Source organism: Oncorhynchus keta, chromosome 13 (assembly GCF_023373465.1).
Source record: "Oncorhynchus keta strain PuntledgeMale-10-30-2019 chromosome 13, Oket_V2, whole genome shotgun sequence".
Classification (NCBI taxonomy): domain Eukaryota; kingdom Metazoa; phylum Chordata; class Actinopteri; order Salmoniformes; family Salmonidae; genus Oncorhynchus; species Oncorhynchus keta.
This window is the reverse complement of record NC_068433.1, coordinates 18099534-18112782: the sequence shown is the minus strand read 5'-3', so window position 1 is coordinate 18112782 and position 13249 is coordinate 18099534. Positions and strand designations below refer to the sequence as shown.

Here is a 13249-nt window from a genome sequence, read left to right as displayed (position 1 = left end):
TCATGTTATTTGACTGGAGTGAAACACTGAAGTGGAAAGTAATCACATTTCAATTGGGCCCCACTTAATTTCCCCTTTTAGTGTCATAGAGGAAAACAGAATGTCATTCTGTGACTACAGTTATTACATTGGAGTCATTTGGAGCCTAGCAACCAAAGGGAAGGGGATGAGAGATGTGACCAAAAATGTTAAAATTGGCATAATCTCGACACCCAGAACCAAATCTTGAGTGTGAACTGGTCTGTGTTTAGTCTGTCACCAGAGACTTAAAGTGGCATGGTTACAGTCCTACAATTGCTTTTCACCCATCTAGTCTGTTGACGTCAGAGTGCTATGCATGATGGGGAAATAAGACGGCTAGCCACTTTAGAGTAACACGATCCACTTGCAAAGGGACTGTGTGCCTGCTGGGTGATCTAAATTATGCCTTAAATATGGGCAATGGCACCAATATCCCATGGCACACCAGATATGTGATGCCCACTGAGTAACTGTTTAACAGCTGCTTGTTGAGCGGGCAGCTCGTTCGTCAGCAGCCAAGCCACTCAAAGGTCAACGCACTTGCCAATAAAGCCACTCTGTCTGTCTGTCCGCCCACCATATTCCAGGCCACTCAACCAAGTACAAGGGCAGGTCATTTACAGCATGCTGTCTAAAGGCACATACACTGGTGATTTGTTGTGTTGAACCAGGCCTTGTAGTACATGGCCCAGTTAATAGGACCAAGCAGTAGGTTTTGAGAGCATTGAGTCGGGGATGGTTAAACCTTGGTAAACCGGTAGCACCCAGGGTTGGGCTCGATTTGAATTCAAGTCAATTCAAGAAGTAAGCTGAAATTCCAATTCAGTAATTGGAAAAAAAAAAGAGCATGTCTTTCAAATTCAAATCACTTTCTGAATTCACTTTCTTCAATTCAAATTGACCCCAACCCTGGTAGCACCCCGACGTTGAAATGATGATGATCTTGACTTCTCCCATTAAAAAGAATGGATTGAGAAACAATGTTGTAGTTAATAGTAAAAAAACAATCCAGCTTTCGACGTTACCTTTTGACCAGTAGTTGCAGGCAGTCGACGGAGGCGTCAATGAGAGCATTTGCTTTTGGGAGGGAAAGCTCCCCGCAGGGTTCTCCATTCAGCGACACCACCTCGTCCCCCTCGCAGATCCCGGCCAGGGACGCATGACCGCCCTCTTCCACCTATGGGAAGACAAACAGTGGTGAGTCACAATGACACAATGCCTCACAATATATATGTATAATTCCTTCACCTGGCACTACAACAATTACTCAGGTTACGGTATTTACTGTAACGAAGTTGGTTTTGGTGAACCACTGTTGCGTGATGTGTAACTTTTCCTGAGATCGGAAGACTTGATAATCGAGCTCTAGGCATTAACTTGGTGAGCTATCTCAAGATGCCCAGGTTCAAACTCTACATGACTGTAGGTCGCATTTTCAATTGGACATCTACTTGGATAAAAGACAGAATACCTTCCCCATGGTTCTCTTGGACTATGAGGACAGCCATTCAAAAGATTTGAGTATATGTTTAATCAAGTGGGTATCGGGTCCCTGGTCATTGGCAAGACTTAAGATGATGTTAGTAATGTGTCAAGCCTAGACATTAGCTCTGGGAGCCAACTTGAGTCTTTGGGTCTCAGACAAGGTTACTCTTCAGCAAAGCTCAGCCAAAGTCTTCTGTTCCACTTGCCGTGAGGAGTCCAAAGTTAAATCAGGTCTTTATTGATACGAGTCCAAATGCTACAAATGTGTACCAGTACAGTACCACCATTTAGATATCATTGACTTAGATGATGGCACAACAATACCTTACAATACTAATCCACGCCATACATTTTCAGAGCAACTGCTGACAAAAAGGTCAACATAGGAAATCACCACTGTATTCACATGTTAACCCAATGCTCCCATTGGCTACTATATTCAAATGCCAGTGTAACCAGCCAGTGTGGACAATCCTGACAGGTCATCTCTCCAAATGTGACATCAGAGCGCACAGTGCCCACCAGTGAACATACCACAACAGGTGCTCGTCGTGTGACCCAACAATGCAAATTGCTGCTTCGTTCAGAGCCGTAACCCAGACGTTCAGAATAGCCAAGCAGCAGGGGGTGTTTAAGTGCAGGAGTTACCACTGACCTTCTCTCGCACTTTGGGTGACAGTGGTACTGTATCTACAGCTTCAAACCACCTCAACTTCATCACTCAATAGCTGAACTAATAGGGAAATATATGGACTCAGCTGACATTGATACTTATTTCATTTAATATAACTGTGTCACTTGTGTACTGTTGGCACAGTGATATTATGTTACTGTACTTATTGAAATGACATTTACTGATCTCTAGAATGTTAAGAGCAAGATTGCAAAATATGAGAAATAAAATGTGGTGGAAACATTTCAAACATGCTCAATGCATTGTAGATTAATATAACATACTACTGCAATAACCCTTCACTTTATAAAGCTGTAGTAAATCAACTATAAATAGATTGCATCTAGTAAAGGAACTATACAACTACCACTGTGATGAAACTATATAGAGTGAAAGACATGTAAATACTCTATATGTGGTTATTAGTGAAATTAGTATGATTTGGAAAAATGTGAAGGTGCAATGTGTGATTTTTGGACTTTTTAATTAATGATATACGTATACAAGAATATACCTTTTATAAATGCCTCATAAGCTTAGTTTAACTGTCGTACACCATTAGAACCCAAAGTAGTTATTATATTGTTTGTAAAAAAGACTGGTGCAGCAGTCTAAGGCACTGCATCGCAGTGCTAGCTGTGTAACTACAGATCCTGGTTCGATTCCAGGCTGTGTTGCAGCCTGCCGCGACTGAGATACATGAGGTGGAGCACAATTGGCCCAGCGTCGTCTGGGTTAGGGGAGGGTTTGGCTGGCCGGGATGTCCTTGTCCCATCGCGCTCTAGCGACTCCCGTGGCTGGTCGCGTGCAGTGCACGCTGACACCGTCGCTAGGTGTACGGTGTTTCCTCTGACACATTGGTGCGACTGGCTTCTGGGTTAAGCGGGCATTGTGGCAAGAAGCAGTGTGGCTTGGCGGGGTCATCTTTCGGAAGTAGCACGACTCTTGACCTTCACCTCTCCCGAGTCCGTACGGCAGTTGCAGCGATGGGACAAGACTAACTACGAATTGGATATCACAAAATTGGGGAGAAAAAGGGGGGTACATTTTTTTGTATAATAAATAAATACAAAAAAATATGTTTTTAAATGTAATTATTAACAAACACTGTATAGCTTTAACCCTTTACACTCGTACACGCCTAAATTTGAACGCAGTGGCTGCAGTAACATGTTATAAATTACGTCAAAGCTCTGGCTCTATGCTTCAAATCGCTGTATTGGTTTTGACCGACAGACATTCTGAATTTGAGCACGGCACACGACAAGAAGTTGCCCCCATCCCGCCCACTAATTGATGCCCACTTGACCCAGATTACGATTTATAATAGGCTATTTACAATGGACCGTAAACAACAACAGTAATTGTCTGATGGCGGGGATGCAGGGTTGTGTTCCAAACAAAAGTACAAGTGTGCTTGCTCTAGTTCCTCAACGGCAGAGCTAGGAGAGCTCAAAAAAAGAACCTTCTTTGAGTTATAAAAGTGCATTGAAATGACCTAGGACCTGTGCACCCTATTGAGAGTCTGTGGCCACTTGGAGAAACCAGTTAGTCCTCTCACTTAAAACCTTGTCATTTTGTTGTCTACGTTGCACCTACCCCACATTTTCCAGGAATATTCTTATCGTGTTACTGAATGTATCCAGAGTATGTTCAGATGTTGTTATCAACAAATGCAGTGAAAAGTACAGTAAATGTAAAATGCTAAATAAAATCAACAGTGTAATGTTTGGATTCAGTCTTGTGTCAGGTGAACTGTTGTCCTCAACTTTGGTCTAATAATTTCCCCATAGTCTCCAAACTGTTCCCTTTCAGTCGCTACAATGCCTATGCTTTTCATATATCTGTAAAAAAAACAGTTAAATGTATCCCTATAGGCCAATTCCCACGAGTGTAAAGAGATTGTGTTAACTATAATTTTTCATCCATAGCTCTGTCTATACATTTGTGTGGTTACCTTTCTCCCTCGGCAGTTTATCAAAACAGTGGCGTGGTGTCCAATTTTGTTAATGACTGATCTGCAGATTGGCCCTTTTTAAACAGTATCCAGCACTGGCAGTTAATTTCTTATGGTCAGTGCAGCACCTACTGGAGTGGCCAGTGTCGTTTAAATGGCTGTTCTTTAGGGGTGTGGAGGACAAAAGGTGTGTATCGTTATTCATACAAATCCCTCTCCTCTGTACATTCCATTTGCTTCCAGTCGAAGCTCGCATCCACTACAAGACCACAGTGCTTGCCTACGGACCAGCAAGGGGAACTGCCCCTCCCATCTTCAGGCTATGCTCAAACCCTACATTCCAACCTGAGCACTCTGTTCTGCCACCTCTGGTCTTTTGGCACTTCTACCCCTACGGGAGGTCAGCTCCCACTTAGCCCAGTCAAAGCTCTTCTCTGTCCTGACACCCCAGTAGTGGAACGAGCTTCCTTCCCCCTGATGCTAAGACAGCAGTCCCTGCCAATCTTCCAAAAAGATCCGTTACCCTACCTCTTAAAATAATATCTTAAATAAGACATCGGACTTACCCCCTACCCAAACTAAAATGTAAACTGTGTACTTGTTTTTTCCCCCCCAAAAAGTACTTATTATGACTGTGATATGTGGTTCTCACCAAGCTATCTTAATATGAATGCACTTACTGTAAGTTGCTCTGGTTAAGTCTCTGCTAAATGACTCAAATGTTAATGTACCGTGTATATAGCAGCAAACCATGCAAATGCAACCATCAAATCAAATCAAATCAAATGTATTTATATAGCCCTTCGTACATCAGCTGATATCTCAAAGTGCTGTACAGAAACCCAGCCTAAAACCCCAAACAGCAAGCAATGCAGGTGTAGAAGCACGTTTGCTTTCACTTTGGTAGTAAAAATCTGCATTGTTTTCTACTCAATTCTCCATTAAACCTGAAGCCACTGTGTCAGTAATTGGTTATTGCACAAATTACAAGAATTGTAGTTTCATTTATTTTATTTAACCTTTATTTAACTAGGCAAGTCCAGTTAAGAACAAATTCTTATTTACAATGAGGCCTAACCCGGCCAAATCCTAACCCGGCCAAATCATAACCTGGCCAAATCCTAACCCGGACAAAGCTGGGCCAATTGTACGCCGCCCTATGGGACTCCCAATCTGTAGTGACATACTTGTGTGTCCCCTGCATGTGCTCCCTCTGCTGTACCCTGAAGTCCAAAATATCGAAAATTGAAGTGTGTCTAGGGTGTCAGGTAAGGAAGAAATGATATGATCATTAACTAGCCTCTCAAAGCACTTCAGGATGACAGAAGTGAGTGCTACAAGGCGATAGTCATTTAGTTCAGTTACTATTTGCTTTCTTTGGTAGAGGAACAGTGGTCGACATCTTGAAGCAAGTGGGGACAACAGACTGGGATAGGGTGGCTGGAATAGGGCGGATCACAATTTGGATCAGTGACGTCAGGGGAGGGTTTGGCCGGGGTAGGCTGTCATTGTAAATAAGAATTCTTGCAACCAACAGAATATTATTTATATGGGAAATACAACCACCAGAGCTCTGCAGGTTTTTTCTGCGAAGAGGCATAATCATTAGATCATTGGTTTGGTACTGTCCATAAGTAGCTTGTTTTTGGTCCAGGAATGGCTAAAGATTTGCATTATTTACCTGGAGCTAACCCTGCAGATAGCATTTCTGGGTGATCTGAAAAGTCATAGTCAATCGCTCAATAATATAGTCATATTTTTTGCAAAATATTTATTTTCAATTTACAATTGTAGAAACTATGAGAATGGAAAGGTTCAGAGCTTTTGTGAAACATCACAGCACAATTGAAAAATGCATGGCAAATATGGATGGTGTTAAGAGAGAGATGGGAAGGGGTTGAATGGGACTAAAAACAACAAGATAACCAATGTAAAACATACTATGCCCGTAAAACGTATACAGGTTAGGAACCTTTTTGAAAGAGTACAGTTTGAACGATATCACAAATGGAAATCAAACCGGATGGACATAAAATGTATATAGTATGTACATGTATAACCTGTAAATACAGGCCTAAGCATTGTTGTTCACTAGTTTGCTCCAATTGAGGGAGGGGTGGTAGGGTTTGAGGGTATAAAGGAAATATACTAATCCCCAAAAATAGTGTGTGTGTGTAATATATATATCTGTCTGCCACGACCAGGGGGTTTGGCCAAGACGTTAACACAGATCAGACACGGACAAAGTTGGATTAGCTCGGTTTCAAGAGTGTTTATTTAAATAACAACCGTCTTCTGGGCTCCAGGGTCTTGCTGTATCCTGGGGGAAGCTCCCTCCGTTACCTCTGGGACTGAGCATGACTATACAGGAGTAACCTCTCTTCCCCCGGAGCTGCCCTTCTGGCAGCTTTATGGGACTCGTCCAGCTGGTGAGCGATCAGCCCCAATTAGTCCTGGCCGGAGAGCCCGTCGAGACCTGGCACGTCCAGTAGAGGGAGCCATTGCCTCGTGATAGACTCCATCTGTCACCAGGCCTCAACGAGTCTCCCCCTGGTGGCTGACCTGCTGTACGCCATATATATATATATATATATATATATATATATATATATATATTTGCAAAAAATATATATTGGGGATTGGAAGTGATGCAGACAACTACATTGATGGAAGCTATAATCTATCTGCAATATTAAAGCTGATCTCCCCCCTATTTTAAAAAATAAATAAAACACACACAAAAAATAGTTGATAATAATTGACTTGCCTAGTTAAAAAAAACATTTAAAAACAAAAGGGAGATGGAATATGTCCGTAAACACTCCAGCCAGCTGGTCTGCTCATGCTCTGAGGGTTGCGGCTGTATGCTGTCTGGGCCGGCAACCTTGCGAGGGTTAACACGCCACGGAGAAGGAGAGTGCACTGTCCTTGGTAGCGGGCCACGTCGGTGACACTGTGTTATCCTCAAAGCGGAGTAGGTTTTAATAGTCACAGTGGGTTCAACATCTCCTACAGTGCCTTGCGAAAGTATTCGGCCTCCTTGAACTTTGCGACCTTTTGCCACATTTCAGGCTTCAAACATAAAGATATAAAACTGTATTTTTTTGTGAAGAATCAACAACAAGTGGGACACAATCATGAAGTGGAATGACATTTATTGGATATTTCCAACTTTTTTAACAAATCAAAAACTGAAAAATTGGGAATGCAAAATGATTCAGCCCCTTTACTTTCAGTGCAGCAAACTCTCTCCAGAAGTTCAGTGAGGATCTCTGAATGATCTCATGTTGACCTAAATGACTAATGATGATAAATACAATCCACCTGTGTGTAATCAAGTCTCCGTATAAATGCACCTGCACTGTGATAGTCTCAGAGGTCCGTTAAAAGCGCAGAGAGCATCATGAAGAACAAGGAACACACCAGGCAGGTCCGAGATACTGTTGTGAAGAAGTTTAAAGCCAGATTTGGATACAAAAAGATTTCCCAAGCTTTAAACATCCCAAGGAGCACTGTGCAAGCGATAATATTGAAATGGAAGGAGTATCAGACCACTGCAAATCTACCAAGACCTGGCCGTCCCTCTAAACTTTCAGCTCATACAAGGAGAAGACTGATCAGAGATGCAGCCAAGAGGCCCATGATCACTCTGGATGAACTGCAGAGATCTACAGCTGAGGTGGGAGACTCTGTCCATAGGACAACAATCAGTCGTATATTGCACAAATCTGGCCTTTATGGAAGAGTGGCAAGAAGAAAGCCATTTCTTAAAGATATCCATAAAAAGTGTTGTTTAAAGTTTGCCACAAGCCACCTGGGAGACACACCAAACATGTGGAAGAAGGTGCTCTGGTCAGATGAAACCAAAATTGAACTTTTTGGCAACAATGCAAAACGTTGTGTTTGGCGTAAAAGCAACACAGCTCATCACCCTGAACACACCATCCCCACTGTCAAACATGGTGGTGGCGGCATCATGGTTTGGGCCTGCTTTTCTTCAGCAGGGACAGGGAAGATGGTTAAAATTGATGGGAAGATGGATGGAGCCAAATACAGGACCATTCTGGAAGAAATCCTGATGGAGTCTGCAAAAGAACTGAGACTGGGACGGAGATTTGTCTTCCAACAAGACAATGATCCAAAACATAAAGCAAAATCTACAATGGAATGGTTAAAAAATAAACATATCCAGGTGTTAGAATGGCCAAGTCAAAGTCCAGACCTGAATCCAATCGAGAATCTGTGGAAAGAACTGAAAACTGCTGTTCACAAATGCTCTCCATCCAACCTCACTGAGCTTGAGCTGTTTTGCAAGGAGGAATGGGAAAAAATTCAGTCTCTCGATGTGCAAAACTGATAGAGACATACCCCAAGCGACTTACAGCTGTAATCGCAGCAAAAGGTGGCGCTACAAAGTATTAACTTACGGGGGCTGAATAATTTTGCACGCCCAATTTTTCAGTTTTTGATTTGTTACATTTTTTTCAAATATCCAATAAATGTCGTTCCACTTCAAGATTGTGTCCCACTTGTTGTTGATTCTTCACAAAATTACAGTTTTATATATTTATGTTTGAAGCCTGAAATGTGGCAAAAGGTCGCAAAGTTCAAGGGGGCCGAATACTTTCGCAAGGCACTGTATACACTTCCTGATGAACTCAAGTCACTGTATCAGTGTATTCGTCAATGTTATTCTCAGAGGCTACTCGGAACATATCCCAGTCCGCGTGATCAATACAATCTTGAAGCATGGATTCCGATTGGTCAGACCAGCATTGAATAGACCTTAGCATGGGTACTTAATGTTTGAGTTTCTGCCTTCAGGAAGGGAAGAGCAAAGTGTTGTGATCAGATTTACTCGAAGGGAGGACGGGGGAAGGGGCTTGTAGGCATTTCAAAAAGTTAAGTAGCAGTGGTCCAATGTTTTCCCAGCCTGAGTACTACAGTCAATGTGTTGGTAGAACTTCGGTAGCATTTTCCTCAGATTTGATTTGTTAAAATCCCCAGCTACAATAAATGCAGCATCAGAATATGTGGTTTCCAGTTTACATAAAGTCTAGTGTAGTTCTTTGAGGGCCTTCGTGGTATCTGCTTGAGGGGGAATATACACTGCTGTGACTATAACCGAAGTGAATTCTCTTGGGAGTTAATACGGTCTGCATTTGATTGTGAGGTATTCTAGGTTGGTAGAACGAAAGGACTTGAGTTTCCATATGTTATCACAATCACACCATGAGTACTTAATCATGAAACATACACCCCCACATTTCTTCTTCTTGGAGTGTTCTTTATTCCTGTCTGCGCGATGTCCCGAGAACCCAGCTGGCTGTATATACTGGGACAGTATATCACGAGAGAGCCATGTTTCCATCTAAAGTTCTGCACCCATATGCATAAAGTCTGAGTAGGACCACTGATCTAGGATCAGTTTAGTATTTTAGCTAATAATGAGTAAGATGACATGGACTGGAGACCAAAGGAGGCTGGTGGGAGGAGTTATAGGAAAATGGGCTCATTGTAATGTATGGAATGGATTAAATGAAATGGAGTCAAATGTGCTTTCCATAAGATTGTGTTTGATACCTTTCCATTTATTCCATTCCAGCCATTATAATGAGCCCTTCCTTCTATAGCTCCTCCCACCAGCCTCCTCTGCTGGAGATGCTTCATGCATACAGTTTTATTCCATCAACGGGAATAATGTTTTCACAAATATAGTATGTAATGAATGAATGTAATGAATAAATAGATGTTTATACATGATCACATCTGCGTATTTTACACCATGTTGTCTCTACTTCCTTAAGTACAGAATTGGGCCTTTATTAAAAAATTGCTTCTAAAGGACAAATCTTGGCGTTGATCACACCAGAGAATTACAACAAAGTACATTTTTTTACACTTTAATGTTCCTCCACTACCCCTAATGACAACCACATGAGCAGCCTTAACTTTCTGTCTCTACCTCATGCATCTTTCATTACTTGCAAATAGCCTTTCAGTTTTGAAACTTTTGTAGGCTTTTTTAATGGTCTTCTATGGGCAAAAACGTAGCGAAATGGTCTTCATCGCAAAAACGTCAAAGTCGATTCATCCACAAACACAAAATATAATTGTACGTATCTTATTTGACCTGATTTTCATTAATTTGATGATATATATTGAAGCCCATGCAAAAGATCAGGTAGTAAGATGCAGGAACGCATCACTTGCATGGCGTATAGGCCTTGTTGTTGTCACTCACTCTGCTTGTAACCCTGGGCCAGAATGTAATGTGCTGCCTCTCCTACGTTGTTTTGAGCCCCCTCATTCTGGCCAACTGCCTCTGTCGGAGTTCATTAAACCAGTCCCCATTCTAGCCAACATAGTATCAACATGACTCACATATGTATACCGTACAATAATTATAATATACGGTACTTCTACACAAATACCATTTCCATCACACTTAGTATCAAACAAGTCTGGGCATGAAGCTAAGAGTTTAACACTTCTAAAAAGGAAACAGCCTGACAACCTGTGATAAATACGAGATCTCGCTATATATACAGATGTGTTTTATGGGTTTATTTTACGAGCTGGCACCCTCTGCAGGTTGGAAATAACCGGATGCATCCTGTTTTAAGGGGAAATGGAAAGAGCCTGTGACGCGACTTCTGCTTTTGGACTTTAACAAGGTGACATCTTAACTCCTCCTCCACATGAATCGATTGGTTGATCAGTGCAGAAGAGAATCTCCACCCACAGTCATTTTTTCTCGTCAAGACCAGAAAGAAAAACGCCTCCTCAGGTGTTTATTTTACGGCTGCTTCATTGGGTTAATGAGCTGGTAACCATCTGATAAAGCAGTCGGACTCCAGCCTGAGTTTTAGGAGCCATCTGTGTGCAAACGGCCATATATGGAGAACTCCTGTGAGCCTGTGTTTGGACTCGTACCTCTCTATGGGAGGAAAGTCTGTCTGGACCACCACAGCACCACTCCTTTCATTTCTTTCCCCTCCTGAGCCATAGTGATACACACATAATGTCAGACAATATTCTAGACCGGACTGAGTTGCCACTGTTAAATTTCAGTCTTGGGTTCCTCCGGTTATTGTATATGCTGCGTTTGAATTGTTATTTTTCATCTGTTTCTATTTTGCTCTTGGTTTGGAAAGATCAACAAAGGAAACACCCCGATGCTTTTTATTATTCATAAAGAGTGTGAGGTTTGAATCTGTCGTTCAGATTACAGTGCAGCGTTCAACACAATCTCACGTAGTTACAATGTGGTATTTACCATACATCAAGATTTTTAACAGTCAGACATTTTATATTGTCATCTGTAGGGCCAAAATTAGACAATTCATGCTCGTGCCATGCCTGACTGCGCCTTTCCCAAATGTCCTACTTTTTAGTGTCTTAAACTCCACACAAAATCACAGGAAACACAAGACTGTGCATTGAACACAAAGCTTCAGGCAGTTCCATGCAGCTTTAAGCAATTATGTTTTCAAATCTCAGGCAAACATTTTCTAGCGGTTTTACAGGTAGCGCTGGCTACTCATGGAATGGCAACTGACTGTTACTGCCTCTATATACTGTATTTAAAGGTGCACTCAGTAACTTTGAGTTCGTCAGTGGTAACCTGAGGTACTACAAACGCATTCAGCCCACAGACAACAAAAAAAGATAAGGGGTTACATCTGTAAGCCGAATCTTCTGGAGTAACATGAAATAACACAAAGCTGTGCGTTTGTTTTATGCATTAATTGAATTGATAAGGCAGTGCATACTGTTTAAAACAAAATCACTCAACTTGATATCAAGGTTTTCATTTTCGTCCTCACAGGAAGGGACAAGCACTGATTGGCCACCACAGTGAAATCCTGCAGTCACCACTTGTGATTGGACAGAGCCATTTGTCTCCTGCTATAACTCTACGACTGTGAGGGATGCATGAGAAAGGGATATTTAATAGTACAGCATCTTAATCAAGCGCATGTGGTCCACCATTAGGACTAATGCACAAGTAACAAAAGGCCGCTATACTCACAGGGCTGGTTTCCCGGACACAGATTAGGACTAGTCCTGGACTAATAGGATATTTCAATGGAGACTCTCTAATGAGCAAGCTTTTTAGTCTAGAAAACTGGTCCAAAGAAGAGTTAAGACTGCTCTCACCCAGGAGCGATATTCCCCAAAATATGGGAAATGACTTTACTGCTCTCTTTTGAAATGACTTCAGCACTCCTCCCTGTAATGACATTGCTATTTACGCAAAGGGAATCCAAAGTCTTTATTTGAAGGAAACATTTATTCTGGTCGTCAGACAACAGGGTTGACTTGATTCGCAGTGACATATCTCAGTAATTGGAAGGCCAAAATAGCCCTATCCATACACTTGCTACCATCTGTGCAGACTACATAGGAAGGTAACTTGAGGGTGATTGTCCGCCTGTCTGGATTCTGCTTGGACACAGAAACAGGACAACATACCTATCTCATAGGATTTAACCATGTTGGAGTAGCATCACTGGCACTTTCAAATGAGCTGTAGCGCAAACTGAATCCCATGTAGCTATATTTTTATATTGTCATAGCAATCCAAGATCCATAATTAGCCTTCATGGATGAATTCCCAGGGCGTTTTTCATCTCATGCAATTTCCCGTGCCTGCCTGTCTGTCAAGTGATATAATTTCAAGGGGCTATAGAAATCAAAGGACTCCGTTTGCCACAACTCCCTGCAATGTGGCAGGAAATGCCACGTGACAGTGATTAATCAACCATTACCATGAGAGATAGGGAAAGGGAAACCGCAAGTTCGTTTGGTATGGTGCAAGTGTTGTAGTGTTTCATTGTATGATTAATTCAGTAGCTAAACCCAACCTGGAAGTATTTATTTGGTCTCTTTACCCTCTTATCGGAGATTGGTATTTTCCTTGGAGTTTACGTTCCCCTCTGTATCCGAGGAGGCTGGTAGGGGGGAGCTATAGGAGGATGAGCTCATTGTAATGGCTGGAATGGAATTAATGGAACGGAGTCGAACGTGGTTTCCATATGTTTGATTCCGTTCCGATGATTCCATTTCCAGATATTACAATGAGCCCATCCTCCTATAGCTCCTCCCAC

The 13249-nt window shown here is 42.0% G+C and overlaps 1 protein-coding gene and 1 long non-coding RNA gene across 5 annotated transcripts in view; one reads left to right on the top strand and one right to left on the bottom strand.

Moving 5' to 3' along the window:
* LOC118391983 (uncharacterized) overlaps window positions 1-3888 on the top strand; it is a 58029-nt gene extending 54141 nt beyond the window's left edge. The window contains exons 4-5 of the long non-coding RNA XR_004827273.2: window positions 1058-1218; window positions 1988-3888. This is a non-coding gene — a long non-coding RNA (uncharacterized LOC118391983). The remainder of the gene's footprint in view (window positions 1-1057; window positions 1219-1987) is intronic.
* LOC118391980 (synaptopodin-2-like) overlaps window positions 1-13249 on the bottom strand; it is a 41280-nt gene that overhangs the window by 15395 nt on the left and 12636 nt on the right. For all 4 annotated transcript variants that reach the window (XR_008062718.1, XM_035783511.2, XM_035783510.2 and 1 more), the window contains exon 2: window positions 1047-1198. Coding sequence is in view for 3 of the 4 variants with exons in the window: in XM_035783511.2 (XP_035639404.1) it covers window positions 1047-1198 (152 nt within the window). In the remaining variant the exon portion in view is untranslated. The remainder of the gene's footprint in view (window positions 1-1046; window positions 1199-13249) is intronic.